General features: G+C 39.9%; 2 protein-coding genes across 2 annotated transcripts; both read right to left on the minus strand.

Moving 5' to 3' along the window:
• Positions 1-456: 456 nt before the first annotated feature.
• On the minus strand, positions 457-17,655 carry LOC141810057 (arf-GAP with dual PH domain-containing protein 1). The gene is made up of 11 exons (XM_074697376.1): positions 17,177-17,655; positions 12,858-12,988; positions 11,412-11,503; positions 9,808-9,890; positions 4,377-4,489; positions 4,129-4,275; positions 3,452-3,535; positions 2,793-2,855; positions 2,573-2,644; positions 2,193-2,421; positions 457-2,112 (listed from the first exon to the last, which is right to left on the minus strand). Exons 1-11 carry the CDS (start codon positions 17,265-17,267, stop codon positions 2,084-2,086), a joined length of 1,134 nt encoding a protein of 377 aa, XP_074553477.1. The 5' UTR covers positions 17,268-17,655; the 3' UTR covers positions 457-2,083.
• A 616-nt stretch (positions 17,656-18,271) lies between these two features.
• On the minus strand, positions 18,272-20,665 carry rnps1 (RNA binding protein S1, serine-rich domain). The gene is made up of 7 exons (XM_074695916.1): positions 20,586-20,665; positions 19,836-19,982; positions 19,551-19,736; positions 19,347-19,452; positions 19,014-19,167; positions 18,781-18,922; positions 18,272-18,652 (listed from the first exon to the last, which is right to left on the minus strand). Coding segments are annotated over exons 1-7 (843 nt in total). The 5' UTR covers positions 20,588-20,665; the 3' UTR covers positions 18,272-18,546.
• Between the last annotated feature and the right edge of the window lie 17 nt (positions 20,666-20,682).

A 20,682-nucleotide genomic window follows, 5' to 3' on the forward strand; every position in this document is an offset into this window, starting at 1 on the left:
GATGGAACAAGTTGGGTCCTATCACAAGGTTTAGGGCAGAAATTACCCCTACAGCAGTGACTTTGTGCAGCAGATGCCCAGGGCGCCATATTTTACTTGACCAAAATCACAAATAAACGGACTCCCACCAGAAAAATCTGATATCGGTCTGCATTCATGCTTTATTTAGAGAATTTTCAGCGCGTTACTTTCACACAAAAACACTGCTAAATGAGGCTCTAGTTCTCATCGTGGCGTAAAACGATTTTCAGTGGGCGTCCGTTTATTAGTGTTTTTGGTCAAGTAAAATATGGCCCCGTCTGAGTGCAGAGGAAACTGCTGACGAGCAGGGAGGGGGTGTTTGGTGCGTGCACCCTGGGCTTCTGCTGCACAAAAACACTGCTGTAGGGGTAATTTCTGCCCTAAACCTTGTGATAGGACCAAACTTGTTCCATCCCGGAGTATCACTTTAAAGATATTTGAATGAAGTTTAGTGTTGGAGTTTGTATTGTTCAAATTTTTGACACCAATATTTGCACTTTGACGGTCTATCTCTACTTTTATAAATACTGACCAAATTTCATCTGTGGTGTGTGGTACCAAGTCCCGATTTACGTAAAATCCAATGGTACCATGCCTCTGTACCTAAATGCATCCTTGTGACTGTGAGGGAGTGGAAGAGAAGGCGATTTTCAATGCTGGATATGATCAAAGCATTGCAAGTTTATGTATTGAGAAATAAATATGCTTAACTGAAAAATTAAAGATATTCTATTATTAAACAATATAATATTTGTTACCCCATAAACACTGAGAGATACTAAAAATTGGTTGACTACCGATAGTGATTGCTGATTGGTACTGTATCGATTAAAATAGAAAGGCACCCATCCCTAGCAATAACAGGGCAAAGACATGCACCAATGAGAAAAGATCCCAGCTGCAGTTTCATTTCATGGTTTTCTTTTTGGCTCTTGCATACACTGATCACCAATAACAATATTTTTTTTCCTTCACAATGATCGCAAAAAGTGAACGCTAGTTCTGATAAAAATGTGTCAGATTGGTCAAGGTGCCCATTTTGAACCATTTTCCAATTAAAGACCCCGTCGTGGATGAGAAGTGGAACCAAGGAGCACCTGGACAACGTCATGTTGAGGTGTTGACTTGGCTTTCACCCCCTAAGATCACAATCCAACAGAGCATTTGTGGGCAGACATGACTCAAGGGGCTTCAAGGATCTGCTGCTGACACCTTTAGAGGTCGTGTGGCAGCTTTGGCCCTGACCTGAAAAAGGAGGAGTCTGACACGGTACCCAGCATGGCTTCATTATGTTGAGACTGATCAGCGCTCATCGTCAGGCTCTGGTTGGAAGTAAATCAAACCCTTTCCTTTGTCTCCCTCTAGTGGACAAGTAACAAACACACATGAAATTAACAGTTTACATTTTTTTATAGTTTGACAAGACAGGAGTGTGAGCAAATCCTTAAAAAATGATTTAAAAAAATCTTTATAGCAGCAGTATTAAATTGTTACAAGCTGCAAGTAGCAAATGAGACAATTAAAAAAATAAATAAATAAAGAAATAAATACTATTACTGATACAGTTCAGCGTCAGAATTTGTTTCATTATTCACATAACTGCCAAGAAGAGCAAAGTCGAGTTAAGTTTAAATGCAATGATAATTCAGGAGTCACTGACATCTGATACATGCAAGTTTGCCTGTTTGACTGAGAAAAACATCTTTTGACATCTGAGCAGCGACATTTCTGATTCTGCATTCATAGCATACTTCTACACAACCGTACACTCAGGTGAGGATGACTGACCTCTTTCAAGTATGTGAGTCACATAAAACAAATTAGTTCAACATTCATTAGCTGAGGAGAGATTCAGACTCCCTTAAAGTCTGTAATGTGCGTGAAGCTGAGCAGTGAAGGGATCACTGCGGAAATGGATGGATGCTGTGATTTTGAAAAAAAGTGTGATTTCACCTTTAAATCCTTTTGTCTGTGGACCTCACGTTTTTATTTCTGAGGTCTTTCTCTTCCTCTAGCCTCTCTGTTCCTCGTCATGCACCAACAGTCCTTCAAGCACTAACGCTCACGGTTTGTGCTTAAAATAAGCCTCCACTGCAGAGAGATGGTAAAAAAACAAACTGGAGTATTCAAACAATGAGTTAAAAAAGGAGCTGACATGATGCTCAGCTTACCTGCATACTCCTGAGGCAGCATGGGTCTGTTGATAACTGTGTGAAATGCAGCAATCCAGCCTTTCTGATCCTCTTCAGTCTCACATGCAAATAGGAACTTCCTGTCCGGGGTCACTATGGTGATCCCAAACTGCCAGTGGTTGCCCTGGATGTTTGCTGGGAGGCCGGGAAGCACAGTGTAGCTGTTCTCCTTACTACCAATGAACACCTCGCCTCGTGCATAAGCATCCTGTGCAAAAAGATTAAAATACACACAAACTAATACATTTAGAGAAATAAATCCACACATTGAGCTCATGTGACTTTCAAAACTGCAATAATTAGGAAAGAAGTCACAAGGAACAAGGGATAGCACCATCTGCTGGTCATATTAGTTTTACCAGTGGATCTTTGAAGTACATGAGCCTCCTGTCGTCCATTGTGAACCACCTCTTCTTGAAGCCTTCTGTGTGCTGTAGGGAGAAAGTCAGTTGAAAGTATACAAGTAATTCCTGCAAGACCCCATCAAAGGCCTGCATAGGTTTAATGATAAACATGTATTTTAAAAAGTATTCATTACCACAAATAATATTTTTTGCTGAAATTCAAAATAACTGTTACCTTTGGGCCCGTCTTTTCCATGTAACCCTCTCTGATGTAGTTCCTTGTAAGCTTCGGCAACAGCTACACAAAAAAGCAAATGTGTTCACTGTCAGTGTTTACATACGAGGGGCTTGAGACAGAAACTCTGACATGCTCTGACCAAAAATGATGACTTTACATTAATTCAAACATTCCTGTCCTACAGATAATTTTTCAAACTGTTAGGTAACTATCTTGCTTAAGTCAGGTTGTGGAAGGCGGGACCTTGAATTGAACCCCTAACCTTCCAAATGAGAGACAACCAACTGGATCACTGATCTATCCTAGCTCAGGCTTGTCCACACATAGCCGGGTATTTTAAAAAACAAATATTCCCCCCTTCATTTGATTTTAAAAATACTTTCGTCCACAGACTCCGGGCAAAAACACTTACAAGTACAGCTTGAAGGATGCCAAACCCACACATAGCAGTGTTTTTACGGTATCCACAAAACCATGAAACTGGAGTTTTACAAAATCTTCACTTTGGCCAGAGTTTTCAGAAAACCTCATTTTTAGTGATGTAAAACTGCAGTTTTGAGTGGATGACAGACAAAAACATTTAAAAATATATGCCGTTTCCCAGATACCCTGCTACATGTGGACATGGTTTTAATACATGTGTGTGCACTACTCACTTCAGAGTTGGAAGCTCCAGGAAAAGCCACCTGCAGGTAGTGAAACCTGGCTGCTCTGATTGCATTGAACCAATCCACAATTTCCTACAAGACAGACAACTGAAGGCTTTTAGTTATTTTAGTTATTGATTTTATCTTCTTTTGTTGAATGAAAAGAAATGCAAAAAATAAAAATAAAATCATGTTGGGAATTACTTTACGATAAGAACAAATTGTGTTTTTCCACCTGTCATGGACCAAAAAATAAGGAGCCAAAACAAGTAAGCATGAATCAGACTACAGAAAAACACCAGAAATCTGGCACACTACTTCAGTTTTTACTCTTCAATGATGATAATTATCATGAAAGTGATTTTAAAATCAATAGAGGCCTAAAAGCAGCCCCTATGGTCTCCATTTATTCATATTACCACTACTAAGTGAGACAATAAGTACAAATTAGATCTGCTTTATTTGAAAGAATAATCCTAACTCTTTCAAACCCTTGTTATATAACATGCAAATTTCTATTACACACTTAATTGCAATAACATACCTCTTCCAACAGGGGGGAAGATGCATGTTGTTTTATTAACACTACCTCTCAGACACATTAGACAGTTTTTTTAATTCAATAAGCGACAAAGTTGTGAAATCATCTCCAACTTTTCTTTCAGCTTCTCCAACGCTGCACTCACCTTTCCATCCTCGTGGTAAACAAAGATATTTCTTGTGCTGTTGTCTTTCAAATAGGTTATCTGCAAGCCCTGGGCAGTGCCAATCTTTGTTGGCTGGAAAGTGGCATTCACAGTATTGAGCTTCATAATTGCTTTGGGCTCTCTAGCCTGCAGAGAAGAAGACATTTCCCACTGTGTTAATGCCAAGCCGAAGGACAGTTCATCATCAGATGAGGAAAATGTATTTAAAGGATAGGTTTAACACTCACATCGTGCTTGTTGAAGTACTTTAAAACACCCTCCCGTTCAGACAGAATAAATTTTCGGCTGAGAAACTGTCCGTTGTCCCTGCCTCGTTTCCACAGAAAGCCCTCTCTGTAGCCTGCAGGGAGGAGAGCCACATGAGTTCATTTCCATTAAAAAGGAGCTGGGATGAAAACAGAGTAGGGTTTAAACGAAACTTAGTGCACTGCCAACAAACACCCTTAGAAACACTCCCACAGAGGAGGAAAGACCGCAAATCAAGCTCAACATCAGCTTTTTCAATCTGCATCATCATCATAAGTTTAGCATGTGTGAGTTTTTGTCCAGTGGGGGGCAGCAGAACTGTTGATAAGCTTTCTATTTACACATCCAGCAGTCACAACAGTGTGTCTTCCTCTCAACATTTTGTGCTCTTTTATCCAGATTAACCTTCAAAAAATTAATGCAACTCAAACTATCAAGAGTTAAGTGAAATACTATCAGAAATCAGACCAGGAAATGAGGCCCCTCTCTGCCCCTCACGGTTACAAAGACCTGACATGTTGGTGTGAGCACGCTTTCATCTTTTGTGGTCACTTCTGTTAGCAGCTCAGCAGTGATGGGAGGAAGCACGTCTGCTTTTACTACATATAAATATTTCACTCGGTTTCCTCTTCAAGCCTGAACGTAGCAGATATGGACTTGCTTTTTCTTTCTCTCCTGAGCAAACGCAGAGGTCTTGCTGCGCCTGCTCCTGACACCAGCAGGTTCACTTAGACTCTGTGTGAACAGATGCAGAGGCGCAGGAACAAGTGCACTGGGTGTATAACCTAAACTGCATACATAAAAACACACACAGTAGCAAAACTCAAAATAAAACTTCACCTTGTTTCCAAGTATTTGTGTTGACTGCTGCAGAGCCTTAGAGCGTTTTTCATTAGGTGTTATCAAGTCAGCAGCACTGAGATGCTGATGAAGAAAGTTTAAATCTGGCAAAAAACTTTTAATTTGTTAAAAGCATCTGAGGGTTTTTTCCACTGTACAGTGCTCTTTTACATTTTTAAGCTTAGTTTGGGACCAAAGGTTTTTTTTCTTTTAAGTGAAATGTTGGTCTATTAGCATTATTTAAAAAGGTATTTTTGGTATTTATACTTTTTATTACCTCAGCCAAGAGGGTTATGTTTTGAGGAGAGTTTGTCTGTTTGTTTGTGAACAACATAACCCAAAAAGTTATGATCTGATCTTGATGAAATTTTCAGGAAAAGTTCAGAATAGGATAAGGAAGAAATGATTACATTTTGGAGGTGATCCGGATCACCGTCTGGATCCAGGATTTTTTTTAAGGATTCTTTATCAGTGTGAGATAAAGCCATTTTCACCATATGTGTATATAACTCCAGGATAAATGGTTGGATTGCTTTGCAAAACAATACAAGACAAGGTCACCATAATTTTCTGACAGATGTAAAAGTACGATCCAGATTTGGACAATATTCTGGATACTAAGATCTGGAATATGAAATATGTACTGGGTCATCATAATTTTCAACACTGTCAGGAAACAAATTATCGTACAAACCTGCAACTAACACCAAATTATAGCAGACAGTCTGCTGAAAGGGAGTATAACATTAAAGTAGGACTAAGGTGTTGGTGACAATCACAATATTCTTGGTGGAGGTCTTTACTCTCTGAGATCTTTTCTAGTTGGTATTTATATTTAATTGGATTCGTTGACCCTGTAACCCTGTCAACAATACCAAGCACTGCTCTCCCCTAATCAATCTACCACATCACTTCAGTGCCCAGCATCTTGGTGTGGCAGTTGAGTCATCATACCGTGGGTCACAGACGGCAGTAAGCTGTCTGGGTAATGGCTTCATTAATTATTCATGAATCTCAAGGTTTTGATCCACTGCTGTGTGCAGGCAAGTCAGGACCAGAGGGTGCGTCTCTCGTTCGGTCCTCAGCTTTCTCTCCTTGTGTAAAATCTAGAGACAACGTTGTGTCAAATAGTTTTAAACAAAAGAGGCTATTCTTCTCCTGTGACACAGACACACATCCACATGCTCCTGGACACCACAACACAAGAGGCCATTGAGACAGAGACCCGGAGAGTTTCACAGTCATGAGAGTCAGATAATAGTGCTTTCTCTAGTAAAGTAAAATTTTCAGGGTTTTTTAGCAACAATCTGTTTGAGAACCTTGAGAAGTTGCTCAATAGAAACTGTGAGAACTCAGCCTTGCTTGGTTAAGTTAAAGGGAACTATGTTGATTTCAAACAACACAATCTGTTTCCTCATGTTGCTTCATGTCAAACCTGTGCGTGAAATAAACCAAGTACGGGTGGTAATGACATCACATCACTACAAACGCCACAGAGGCCAGCAGGGTGGAGAAACTCAGTAATGCCTTTCAAAGTTCTGTAAGATCTGTCTTTCAAAGAGTCATTCTTTAAAACAATAAAACTAGCTGTGTCACAAAGGAAAAAAAAATAGGTAAATAATAAACAGCATGTGGAGGAGCCACTCTGATAATACACAACTTCCTGTTTTCTTTAAAGCAGCTGACAAGAAGCTACAAGGAAATTACGATAAACAAACAAGATTGTGCAGTGCATCACAATGATTTATTACTGTTACAACACTGTTTTGCTAGAATTACTCACATTATTTTCCTCATTTATTGCCACAGCAGCCTTGATTCTAAATTATCGATTGCTGTTTCTGCTGCCCTGGTTTTACCGACGTCCCCTCTGTGTGCATCTCTCTCTGTCTCTCTTTTTCAGCACCTGGTTCCATCCTGTAAAAACAAGTTCTTCTTTGCTGTTTGTTGGTGAATCAACCTTGTGTCTAAATATCCTCTTTTTATTATTAGATGCCTTGTGGGCTGATATGATGTTTTGAATCTATTAAAAATGCTTAAAGGGGCTGTGAGGAGTTTGAAAGTGGTCCTGAAAAAGTCTCCCTTCTAGATATATGTCTGATCGTAATCCACACTTTAAAATGAGATTCAGCGCCAATATTGCTGGTCACAGGTTATTTTAAATTGCTACTTCTTAGCTTTCAGTTCAGGTTATCCAGGACCGGGGTGTTATACGGCACGCCTAGGTCTGTATGAAAACACCACACCGGCTGACAAAGTTTAGTGGTGAGAAGAGATAAAACCCAGAGATCTGTGTTTTTCTCTGCTGAAAATGATTTCTGTGACTAATTTTGTAGTGATGGTGGACACGGGAGCCTAACTGTCAGACAGAAAAAGGACACAGGAGCAGAAGAAAGCCAAACAGGAGAGTGATACAGCCCGAGCTAAAGGCTAACTGGCCTTAAGCTCGGGCTGTATCACTCTATAATACAGGGGCTAAACTGTTTGTGTTAATGTTTACTCCAACCCACAGTCAGCAGTTCTTCTGCAGTGGTCTGTTCAAACTTGAGAGTCTATCAATAAAATGAAGAGGGAGGTTATGTTAGCTCTGCTTGGTAGATGACTGGCAAGACATAACCAGGATTCATTAACGTTACACATTACAGACATGTCTTAGAGTAATGGGCTATCAGCTGCGCTACAAATAGACGGCTACTAAACTTCTTACAAACTGACAGTGTTGTCACGTTAGCCTGCAGATACGTCTGAGCACCGGGCTGCTGATGTCGCTAACATGTAGCCGGCTGCTACAACATTCACTTGATGACAAGTTTCAAACTGTAGCGCTACGTAACTGTACTGATAAATACCTTACCGGTGCACTGTAAAAAGTTGTCTTGAAAAAAAAAAAAAAAATTTACGACAGTGTGCGTGAAAGTCCGGGCCACAAGGTGGCGAGGGAGTGCAATTAAAACAGGTCCTCCTCATAGCATCTTTAATATATGATTAAGCTGCTGATAAGGCCAAGCTATATATAGACAATCCAATGATGGTGCAGACACATTATAAAATTTTTGTTCAACAAGCAGATCTGATAACATATGTTCAGGCAGTTGTGACACCCAACTGAATTTGTAGCATAAGGCAATTACACAACACGCTTGTAGCATTAATCAAACTATCCTGGGGAAAATGCTCAGGTGGCGTTAACATATTTGCAGCAAAGATGAGATTCTTAAGTTTCTATAAAGAAAGAACTGGGGCATATTGCTGTTATGAGTAGATACAGAGAAGGTGGTGAAAGAAGCACTGAGGATACCAGAGCAAAAACACACAGAGAGGTGGATAATGGAAAAAGTCAGATTTCTGCTCCAAGATGACAAGGCTTAATCTAGATCTATCAGTCTAAATGCTGTAAAAACAATCTGATGTGGCCTGAATTGATAATGGGCAGTGGGGAAAAGCAAGCATTAGTTATTAATGGAGCTTAGCCTCAGTTCCTGCAGGATGCTGAGGCCAGCCTGCTGTTAAAGAAGACTACTGAAACAACTCTCATACCGATTCCTTCTTCACCAATGATGCCAAAATCCTCCTGCTGCTATATCCGAGAGAGCTTTCTCTTCCCAGCTGCCTCTTTTTAAGTCAAATAATACTTTTTTAGCCCAAGGAAGGAGCCATAAGTGCTGAGCTATCTGTCACCATGTGGTCATAAAAAATGAGATCCAAGGCACGACGGGCCATGTTCCTTACTGAACTACACCCTACAGTGGTATGATGCCATTAGCAGGTCTTTCATCATTATCTACAACACACTAAAGCCTTATTACGACCTTTACCTTACCCGTGGTATTATTCTGATCAAAAAGTGCATCTTTAAGATGTTAAAAAAGAAAAATGTTTGAGTCTGATATATTGATTCAGTCTCCTTTAAAGAGTGCAGATATGTGATCGCAAAATGGTTTGAATAGCTACTCTCAATGCTCAGACTGAATGAAGAAAAGGGCTACATTTATACACTAATCAGAAACAGAACTTCAGTAACCAGCAGATGGACTAAATATCTCAAATTAAGAAAGTTACTGCTGGTTCTGGTAGAAAGATGTTCAAATACACAACGCATTAGCTTGTTGCACGTTGGGCTGCATAGCTACAGGCCTTCCTAAAGCACCAATGATGACATCAAACAGGACTGTGGAGAAAAGGGAAGAGGGTGGCAGATCTCTATCAAACAGAGCTACAGTGGAAAAACTAATTTCAATTCACGGCTGTTTGACCTCACAACCTGCAGAACTTAACAGGATCTACAGCACATTGAATGCACATTTTCCTATATTCAAAAATATTCAGGTATTCCTAATTTTAATCAGAGAATGCAAACAGGGGTATGAGACAGTTCCTCCTCTTCCTTTGTCTCTTTCTCTTTTTCTCAGGTTTAGTCAGCTGTTTCTCAGAGGAATGCTGGTAACCATAATGGAGAGGCTGTTTCCCTGCCAAGTAGTTAACGTTGTGTGAGATGCAGACAATTACTTGTTTTCCCAAGTAAGCAAGAGGTATAATGTGTTTGCGTTAGCAGCTGTTCAGAGGCACACGTACCTGCCGAGTAGGGCTCTTGCAGCTCTGTTTTTATAAACTCCTTTCTCTCGTACTTGGCTCGGATCCACTGTTCCCTCAGGAGCCTGAACAACAGAGGGTGATGGACACACAAATCTGATCAGTTTGATGTTTACTTCATGCTTGATTTAATTTGAGTAAACATGCACGGAAGTCAAACCTTCTCTCTACATTTCATAACTAAGAACAAAAATCAAGATTGACAACTCTTTTATTCATTAACTCAATTTTTCTGGACTCTGTGTTCCCTTTATCAGTTATCTTTCCATTTTTATGCATCTTCTCCAAGTTTCTCACTGGGATCCATCATGATATCAGAATGTTTTACAACCCTTTTCACTCAAGATGCTGTGATTAAGAAGACCAAAGGAGCTCTAGTAAGGGAGATTTTAGCCATGTCTGTGAATAGCATGATGCTACTCTGCCTTCTAGTATTCCCTCTGTTGCTAGGTTAGCATGGCTAGCGTGTCCATCTTATTGGAGACAGATCTTGCGTTCCCAATAACGATGGATGGACGGACAGGTCCATGTCATCACTTCTTAGCTTACACTTGAGAACCAGCTCATCATCCTCACCTCTTCTCCTCACCTTGTGGGGAAACATCAGGCCTTGCACCAGTTAGCATTGACATGCTAAAGGCTGCTAACAGCTGATTTCACATGTAAACAATGAGCCCATGGTTACATGTAGGATCTCCAGACAAACACAGGAGCAAAAATAGTAAAAATATCACTGTAGACAAAACAAGTTTGGTGTCGATGACCAACAAATGAACAATACAAAGTTATGATCCACTCCAAATGCAGAGATGGCAAAAAAAGAGGTGAAAAAATTACAAGAAACGGACAAAGAAGAGAGAGCTGCTGCAACAAGCAACCACAACCAACAGGGCAAGGCCTAGCAACAAATATAAAAATATATAAAAACAAATATATTGTGTTGTATTGTATAGTTTTTCCAATATAGTCAAAAACATATCCTCTAAATCAGCAGTTAGGCACATTAACATACTAAAATTAAATGAATGAATGGAAATAGAGATAAACTTTGGCTTCTGATGATGTCTGTCAATCAAGCATATGACAGCAATGTTCATCTGATGCTTTTGGTGCAGGCTTACTTCTCACTTAAATTAGAATAGCATCATCAGTGTGTTTTATGTGATTGTTTCAAGGACTTCCCAGATTGTTCCCCCACCCTCTTTAACTCTTTCTCTCTTTGTTCGATTTACTCTGTTTTTCTTTCTCTGCATAGTCTTCCAGTTTCATTTAACTGCCAAAGAAACTTTCATAAGCACAAAGAAATCTCACAGCTCTATGTAATGTTGCTACAGTTCATTAATGAGACCACTCAAAAGTTATAGAGAGAACTTGCTGAAGTGTTGCAAACAACAGGAACTTAATATTCTTATCACCAAGAAATGTCTGTCGTCAGGCTGGCTACTAAAAACCACAACTTTCTCTATTAATAAATGTTTCCGTCTGTGGAAAGATAGGGGCTGCTTTAAGATAAACTAAAATTTTACAGTTTGTTTTTTACAGAGGAATATGGTAGAGAGGTGACCAAAGGATTTCACATGACTTACATGCAGTCTTTGTGTGTTGGACGGTAATAGAAGGCAGGAACTATCTTCTCAAACTTAGCCTTGGCAGCATCATTACCCACAGAGTTCATCAGCTGCAGAAAGGTTAAAGGGAAAGATCAGAAGTCTGAGATATTCATGTTCATTTCTTCATAAGCTGCTTGTAGTCCAGTGTTTGAGTGGCTGAGTCAGGTAACCAAAACTTTATAAGACCTCAGATCTTACTTCTATAACAACATACACAAAGCAAGGAAGAGTTTTCTGCTCAGAGAGTCTCACAGTTCAAATAGAGAAACACAGAGCGAGTCATGCAGACAAACACAAAGAAAGTGTTTGTATCTGCCAGCTGCTGGCTCATGCCTTTTAGCCACTGCTGAATGGAGAAGGATGACTTGTCTTATTCTTTCAGGCAGAGATTCAGGGCAACAGCCTCTAGGCAGACAGTGCTGCTCACAGTGGAGCAGGCTAAGGCCACAGGCTGCAAGTATTACTCCAAGCCAAGTCCACAAATCTCCTCTTTACAATTTTTTTTTTTTTTTTTTTTTGCCTGTTTAATAATAATTAGTGCTGCCAGGCAATCCAAAACAAATAAATCAAATTAATGTTTGTAATTGATTAATTTAATTAATCACATTTTGTTCTCAAATCTGCTTAAGGCTGCCAAATAGAGAATTTGAATTCTAGGACATCACAAAATTGTAGTGCATGACTAATCAAATGAATATATGATGAAGAAAAGATTTGTAAATCCACATTTTTTTTCAACAGGTCAATATCAAAATGTCTGTTTGCTGCCATTGACACTGTGTGACAGTTAACTGCGTCTATAGAAGTAAATAATGTTTTTTTCAGCAGGGTGAGGCAGGGGCAAGCGGAGCTTGTCAATCAAAATCATGCTCGTAAATTACTGTGGGTGAGAGCAGTGCGCTCTTTGGATGAGAGCTCAGCATGGATATGAGGAGAAGATGTGAGATGACAGAGAGATACAGAGACGCTGCAAGTCAGAAAAGTTCAAGCAGCTCACGCTCCAACTGAGGATGTGTCGCGGTAGTTCAGAGGGAAAGAGCAGTGCGATTGTGAGAAAAGACGACAGAGATCATGGAGAGGATCAAAGGATGTAGCGCCAGAGACAAATGCGATCAAAAAAAAGTATGTTTTGAATGTTTTTAGGATTAACAGGAAGAGAGACATAAAAGAAGAGGTCACTCTTCTTAGATAGTTTTGGTGTTTACATAGTCAGAGAAAACGATATTTTTTGGGTCTGGAAATATTGTTCAAGATGCTCTGAAAATGGCTAGCAGCCAATGAGTTTATCGCATTGATTATTTTAACCCATTAAATTGAGCTGTAATTAACATGTTAAAGTGACAGTCCTAAAAATAATAGTAATACAAAAAACTGGGCTTTTGTCTTTCTGTGGACATTCAACACAACAGAATGTTTTTTTACCTCTACCTCAGAGGAGCTCCAAGGATCCAGTAGGACAGATTTCACCTTGCTGATCTGAGCAATGTTTCTATGGAGACCTGAGCAGCTGTGACACACAAACACACCCAGGGTGTAAGACGCCCACTCAGGATCTGAAAGACATCATAAAAAGACAAGACATCTTTTATAGATGCACATGTAAGTTTTATATAACTTAAGTCTGCAACTTATCTTGAAACTTCAAAGTAAATTGATCAGACAGGGTGACCACAGCCTGGTCAGGTTTTTACACGTTTTCAGTTGCTGACCAAAATATGACAATGTTACCTCAGAAAACTCCTTATAGGTTACAAATAAATTCATGAAACCAAGAACTACAAACCACAAATGGAAAACACTCTTTTTCTCTCCTTCACTGTCTTAAACACTGAGTATCCTGAATATTTCCTGAAAACGTTTCAGAGCCAAGGCAGAACTGAGAACTTTACACCAACACCTGAAACCAAAACTGCAGCAGGAAAGTATTCTTAGGTGTGATTTCTGCCCACATAAAGTCGCAAAACAATTTCCTCCTCAATACTATTTTCACTGCTCCCACCCACATTACTACAACTATAATTCTAATGAGCTTTCATTTTATTCTCTTTAAAGGTGAACAGTTTATTTTATGCAAGCAGAGGTGTGCTTTGACTTTTTCAGAGGGGGTGGACCAACTGGCACACCGACCTATCCAGGGATACTACAGAGCACAAGTGCTCCTTCATTTTTACACTATTTATCCTGTCTAGCTATTTTGATAAGTGAAGTCCACGTCTCATACAGATGGTCATAAATAAGCTTTTTTTTTTCTTTTAAAAGGTAACAAAAAGTTCATCTGTACCTGTCCAGGGAGGTTGGTTGTGATTGTGAGGCTCAGCATTTTTAGCTGCATCTGGTACATCCACTGCTGTCACAGTTTGATTGTGGTGTGTTTTACAGGAAAAGTCCTACAAACCACCGAATGAGTGACATACATGTACATTTATGCTTATGCTAACCAACATCACTGTGTCCTCATTTATTGTGCTTTCTTTATCAGTCAGCTTGTTTACCCATTGGCTGTCAGTTTCCCTCAGACTGCTGGAGAGCTGTCCTCTAAGCTCACCCCATACAATGGGATTTATGTTGATTAATATTTAACATTAATGCAAATTGGTAAGCCCCAATTATCTTTTGAAACACATCTGAGGCAGTAAAATCATTCCTAACCAACCTTAAAGGGGACATATCATGCTTGTTTCTCCTTTTCACTATGCCAGACTAGGATGCCTGTAAAGCATTTCTGCCCTCAGTACAAGTCATTTAGTTACTTCATTGCCCCACAATAGCGTTCTCAATATCCTCATTTTAGGCCATTCTGAAGATCTCGTTCAAACACTCCGTTTCGAGAATGACCTCCAGTAACCTCGCAACGTCACAGCCCTTTGTTCTCTGATTGGTCAGTTCTATCAGAGGGGCGGAGGGGGTAGAGCCAGGGGGCGGTTTTTGCAGCATGGCAGTATTTACAAAATCGCCACATTGAATGGAGCAGACAGCAGTTTGCCGTTTGCCAAAACTTCACCGTAAGGCATTGATAGCACTAATAAAATGGCAGAGTGTAGGATACGTCCTTTTGTATTGGACCCCGAGTCAGACCCGGACGGTTTTGCAGCTTAGGAGGAAGAAAATCCACCTGGACACAGATCATCTCAGGACACTTCGGTGTGGTGTGTCAAACCGGTACTGTAACATGTATAGTTTATACGTTTATACTCGGCTCTTGGTGGGTGTATCCCTCGGTGGCGGTTGTGTGACTAACTGACTTCACAGAGGAGGAGCTGCTTTATCAGATTACTCCAATAAAAAGAAAGGATCCTCGTGTCGTCAGGACGTTTGAAATCTTGCGGCCAACTGGCAATGACCTATTTTCAGAGGCATCAAATCTCGTTCTAGGATATCAGAAAAAATACAATATCTCATTTTTTGAAAATTCAGGGGGTGTAAGGTCTTGTTTTCAAATGTATTATATTATATGTAAGTATTAAATCAGGGATCAGCATGATATGTCCCCTTTAATCACAACTTTGCTGACTTCTGTCAGAAAAGTGGCTCAAAATCCACATGATTGTCTTGTTGTGTATACCCTGTTTTACACAAGATAATCTTTTACTCTTGAATCAGAAGGAAGCTGCACAGCACTAGTAGATGATTTCTAAACTTCTGCCTCTGATCTGTATTATTTGGTCGTAGTTCAGGAATCTGAAGAGACCAAGCAGAATATACAGGGCCAGAGGCAAACCACCCTACGGCTTTGCTATGAACTTGCCCCTGTGGGTATTCAGAGATTTTCTTTCACCAGTAAAGTGTTTGGTTTTAGGTATCACAAAGCTACATTAGAACTAAAGATTTGGACAAACACTTAAAAACAAACACCACAGACTAAAATTATTGTTGTTTTTGTATAGTTGTGGCTTAATGTTTTAATTGTGCTGAATTTTTTATTGATTTTCTTGACTTTATTTTTTCAATCAGAGCTTTTTTCAATCACACAAGTGAAAAATAAAAATTGTCATTGAAGATGTGAGTTTTTAAAAGGAAATCTTAGTAAATACTGGAAATTCACAAGCCCATCTACTGTCTTTCACAGTTTACATTTCCAGCACATACTTAGTGTCATCCACACATCACAGTCACACCTTTTTGCTCACATCTACCACTCACACCCCCACTATGAGTCCAGTATGCAGAAGACAAAATGACCTTTTCATCTGATCATCTTATCGCGATTTAGCACTTGTAACATTTCACCACCTTCTCGAGAGTTCAGTGAAAGTGAAAGATCTCTAGCTCACTGAAGTCACGTGAAAAGAGTGTGCAGTGCAGCGAGAATCTTTCTCCAACAAATCCACATTTGTTTTTTTGTTTGTTAGTTTTCTTTTAAAGCCAGGAAAAATTATGTGCCGCAGCAGGAATCAACACCCCTGTTATGACAAGGTGAGATAACAGCATTCTTTATTTCTAGCCGAGCAAGATAAACAATGTTTGGACAAGCTAACTCCTGATGTTAAAATTGAACTACCATTGTACTAGCACAGCTGCAAAAGTGCACAGACACATACTCTGTTACATCTTTGTGTCACACATGAGGGTGTGCGTCCAAACGTGAGACAAGAGACCGATGTGTGATGAGTCACTCATCATGTCTCTGAAGCTTTTTGCGGTTGAGACTTTAAGAGTGTATGCATTTCATCTTCTCATTAAGTGACCTCGCTTTGCAGACAATTAGCAGATAGAGGGTGGTACCACATTTTGAAAAGAAGTGAACTGGGTCCATAAAATGACTTTTGAGATAAGCAAAGTTATATTTTTATATCTATGTGGTGTTATGCTACTTTGTCAAAGCTATTTCAGCCTTTTTAAGCAAATACAAAACAACCTGAGCATTCTTTGAGCCGTTTGGGAATCTAAATTGAATGGATTTGCTTATTTTTGTTGCCTCTATATAGGATAAAAACACCTTAAACATGTTTGCTTAAGCTACTAGTTATCATGGCTTTTTTAAAATGACATATTTCATCTCATATGAGGTTAAAATAGGTCACATCCAGAGAAATGAATCCTGAAAATGAGAGAATGATTGGAATATGCATATGGGCTTGTTACATTTAGCACTTTTGATGCTTCATAATAATTTTATAAGCTCAAAAAGAAAGAGAACAGATGAAAAACACAACTTTAACATACCGTTGAAAGTGTCCCTGAGGCCACACCTGATGACTTGTGTAATTGTGCTGTCTACCTCTGGAATATACTGAGATATGGTTAACTTCCAACCCACTAGATGTTGCAACCAGGTGGTTACCAAAGCATGTCTGCTTCGAAAAAAACGTTATTTTAGACCTTCCAACACAAAATACATCTACCAAGGATGATGAATTGCTCATATTAACTTTTTTTCTGAACTACTAAGTTCACACTACAATAACAATAATATAACACATTTCTCTATTCTGAAAGTGTGGCTTTAATAGCTTGTATGACCACAACGAGAAGCAGACCAAAGAAGTTCTGGACGTTTCTGTGACCGTTCTGACCAGATTCGATGCACTCGCGCGCGCGGACCCGAACTGTTTAACCGTCCGCCAAAGAAACTGAAACCGCATATCGTCGACCAAATAACTCAGTTTCATGGTGAAATGTTGGTTCTTACAGCACTTTATGTGGAAATAAATAAATAGTAGACTATGCCTGTTTTGTAAAACCGTATTCAAAGAAGAAAAGGTCACTCAATCCCTCCAGCATCAGCCCTCTCCTCAGCCTACCTGCGGCTCCACAGTCGGCACAGTTTCCGTTCCCGGGTTTCTCAATTAGCTGTTTTAAACGCCGCCTGTTGTTTTCTTGAACAGAAGCCATAATGAATATGACACTGCTCGGTCACTGAAAGTGAGGTTGCCGCCCAAGCTGCGCTGGAGCAACTACTGAGGCGGTGGTAGGCTCAGTAGCTGGCTGAATGGTGGAGTATCACCGGTCTGTTATAAATACATGAACTTAGAGAGATACAGCTATGGCCCATATGCTTAAAGGCTTTCTCAAGTCTGGTATCAAAGTGAGACCTCCAGTGGTCACTGCTGGAAAAAGAAGTCTCACAATCCTGCTGAGCACGACACCCACAGTTGGCAATCTCCTGCTTCATTTTTCGAGAAATCTATCGTTACCTCATCGTTTTATTTATAAAGACCTATTTTATTCTCCAAAAGCAACCCATAAAACAAAACTGAAAAGTTACAACCAAAATAAGTCTTGCCTCGCTGCTGAATTACCAATATCTATACATGTGATTCCAGCTTGAAAAATCAGTGAAATCTCACTCAGGTGTTTGAATCCTTGATTTCAAAGATGATTGGACTAGGACTCAGGTCATTTGTGGGAGGAGCTACGTTGTGGTTTCTGCAACGTCACTCCGCGTTCAAGGTTCAAGATGAATCGGCTGGGTGTGTAGAGTACAGAAAATTGAAGCACACCTTACAAACACAGGGATTATGTTACATTAAACGAAAAAAAATGTTATTCTATAAATGGGGGTATAACCAACTTGGCTTGAACATGTGTTAAAACATCCTCAATAACACCTGGTACATTATGATAAAAAAAATCTGCACCATTCCCATGCATCACTATAAATTTAAACAACTTTTTTTTCTTATGTTTTGAAGGTTTTTTGCTGTTGTTTTCTATAAATGTAAACAAACTTTAACTCCAACTCTACTACTGCTTTATCTGATGTCATATGAAGTGCAAAATTTCCTATCTGCTTGTCCTGACAGTGAAACACTGAAATCAAATACTGCTTGTTTCTGCATTTTATTTTTCAAAATGTTTAAAAATTCAGTACACAGTAAAAACGAAGTCACAACTCAAAAAGAAAAAAAAAAAGATCCATCTCTGAGAAGACAGGTATAATCTTGAAACTTCAACTCTGAGCAAGATTTGAACGATAACTTTAACAAAAAAGAAAATAGAAAAAAGACTTGTGGTGCAGGAAAAGAAACGTCTGCTTTTCACATGCAGGAGGGTTGTAATATTGGCTGCAAAGCAGATGTTTTTATTTCTGACAAGTCCACTGGGCCGAGGAAAGCACAAATGGTGTCAGGAAGTCAGAGATCACTTTTAATCCGGATGATGTGAAACCCTTCTATCTGGAGGAGTTGGAGCTTGAACGAGAGCGATGACGCCTGCGACCAGGGGATCTGGAGCGAGTGCGGCGGCGTGCTGGTGACCGTCTCCTTGGTGAACGGGATCTAAAAAGGCAAAAAAATTGTATCACAAGTCAGAGGCTGGCTGATGACGCCAAATCATAAGACAACTGACATATCATCTGAACCCAAAATGAATATGGGACCCATTAGTTGACTATCAAATTCATCACCTTCTCCTCATGCGTGGTGGTGTGCGGCGCCACATAGGTGGGGGTGGAGGCATTCTGCGAGGGGGAGAAAGTCTCCGGGGCGGAGGACGGATTCGTTGAGGTAGCACGGCTGCTGCAGTGATTTCCTGCCCATCAATCTGACCTATCAATCACACGTCAACATCACTTAAGTCAAGCATCAAGTATGCTCCCAGTTATGTCGAGACAAGGGACAAGAACACAATATGGCGTACCTCCATCCATATGTTTTAGGGCTTTCTGGGCTTCTTCATGAGTTTCAAATTCCACGTAGGCAAAGCCCTTGGACAAGTGGGAATGGAGCCGGTCAGCTGGCATATCAACTGTTTTGATTTTTCCATAAGTCGAAAAGATCTCCTGAATATGTTCCTGTAAAAACAAATACACCAAATTTTGGTAAAATGACAGAGGAAACACAATCTTTATATAACCTGAATTCACCCTGTGTTAGACTGTTAGAAGACTGAGAAATCTTTTATCTACAGAGTGGTAACATTGTACAACTACGATCATAAATCCTGTTAAATTATATTAATTCCTCAGCTAACCTTGGTGACATTTCTGGTCAGACGTTTCAAGTGAATTCTGGTTGGCTTCGGGCTAGGGCTTCTTTTCCTTCGCTCCTTTTCATCGCCTCTCTTCTGTGTTTTAGACCTGCAGAATCAAAAACAAAACAATGCTTAGCCTTCTCAGCAAGAAAAATAAGTAAAAAGGGTGACAGCTATGTCGCTGCATCTAATCAAAGAACCTACGCTGAGCGTGAGCGTCGTCGATTGTCATGGCGTCTACGACTGGGGCTTGGGGAGCCTGAGGAGCTGGAGGAGGAAGAGGAGCGAGAGCTTGAAGAGCCAGAACGGCTGGAACCAGATGAGCTCGATCCACTTGAGGAACCAGAGCTGGACCCAGAACTGCTGCTTGAGGAAGAGCTGGATCTGGACCTGGTAACGGGAAAAAAAAGCATGAGCAAAGAATACACCTGAGATTTATTTCGTCAGAAACACAGATGATAATATGAAGAGATAATCTTAATAGCAAACCTGCTGCTGCTGCTGCCAGTAGAAGCACTACGCCGTTTCCTTACTTTCTCCCGTCCCCTGTCTTTCTCCCCTTCCTTGGTACTGCTTTTTTCTTTCACTCGTTCTTTTGTTTTCTCCTCCTCCTTACGTTTTGTAGGCGATGGTGCCCTGAAATCAAGGAAGACAAAAAAATATATTTCAGGAAGTAGGTCTTGAATCAAACCCCCAATATTAGCTTTGTATTGGTAGCTTCTGAATAATTGGTTTGATGCTGAAATGTTGTCACATGTGTGAACTTTTGTGTCTATCTTTTAAACATTGTTTTAAAACTCAAATTTGTCAACAAAGTCACACCAACCTATTAATTTGGGGACCGACAAACACGTACAAGTAAAACGGTATGTCAAGCCAGTGGATGGTAATAAATGGAGCTAAATCGCTGTGATGATTTAATAAGTTCAGGTCATTCAACTTAATATATGAAAATGTAAGCTTTAGTCTCAAATGGTTTGTTATGTATTCGTGAATGTTATTCTGACGAGCAAAAATGACTTCTACCATAACATAACCGTTGGACTGAGACCCGCCGCCATTGATATCCATTCAAAAAGACTCCAAAACAAGGAGCGTGTACCGAGGGCGATTATCTTGAATTACTCTAGAATTTAACTGTTTATACATTTCACAAACGCAGCAGTTTTTTTTCTTTTTTCAAATGTTAGTTGTAACTGAAAGAAGTTTGCATGGAATTGAATACAGGCCCAGACTTACATATCTTAAAGCGCGGTGATCTTATTTCAACAGCTTGCGGCCCGGGGAGCGTCGCACGATGATGACATCACAGCGGAAATGACGCCGTTTACCAAGC

The sequence above is a fragment of the Halichoeres trimaculatus genome, unplaced genomic scaffold, assembly GCF_033239565.1.
Source record: "Halichoeres trimaculatus isolate MK-OKI-2021-1 unplaced genomic scaffold, fHalTri1.1 fHalTri1_scaffold_20, whole genome shotgun sequence".
NCBI classification, from domain to species: domain Eukaryota; kingdom Metazoa; phylum Chordata; class Actinopteri; order Labriformes; family Labridae; genus Halichoeres; species Halichoeres trimaculatus.

Coding starts and splice junctions, on each gene's coding strand:
- LOC141810057 (XM_074697376.1), bottom strand. CDS start 17,267: ATGGCTTCTGTTCAAGAAAACAACAGGCGGCGTTTAAAACAGCTAATT. Junction 3,536..4,128: donor TTTACCACGAGGATGGAAAG/GTGAGTGCAGCG, acceptor TCTGTCTTGTAG/GAAATTGTGGATTGGTTCAA. Junction 2,113..2,192: donor GCTGCCTCAGGAGTATGCAG/GTAAGCTGAGCA, acceptor ATCTCTCTGCAG/TGGAGGCTTATTTTAAGCAC.
- rnps1 (XM_074695916.1), bottom strand. Junction 19,453..19,550: donor CGACGACGCTCACGCTCAGC/GTAGGTTCTTTG, acceptor TTGATTCTGCAG/GTCTAAAACACAGAAGAGAG. Junction 18,923..19,013: donor CCTAAAACATATGGATGGAG/GTACGCCATATT, acceptor TGTGATTGATAG/GTCAGATTGATGGGCAGGAA.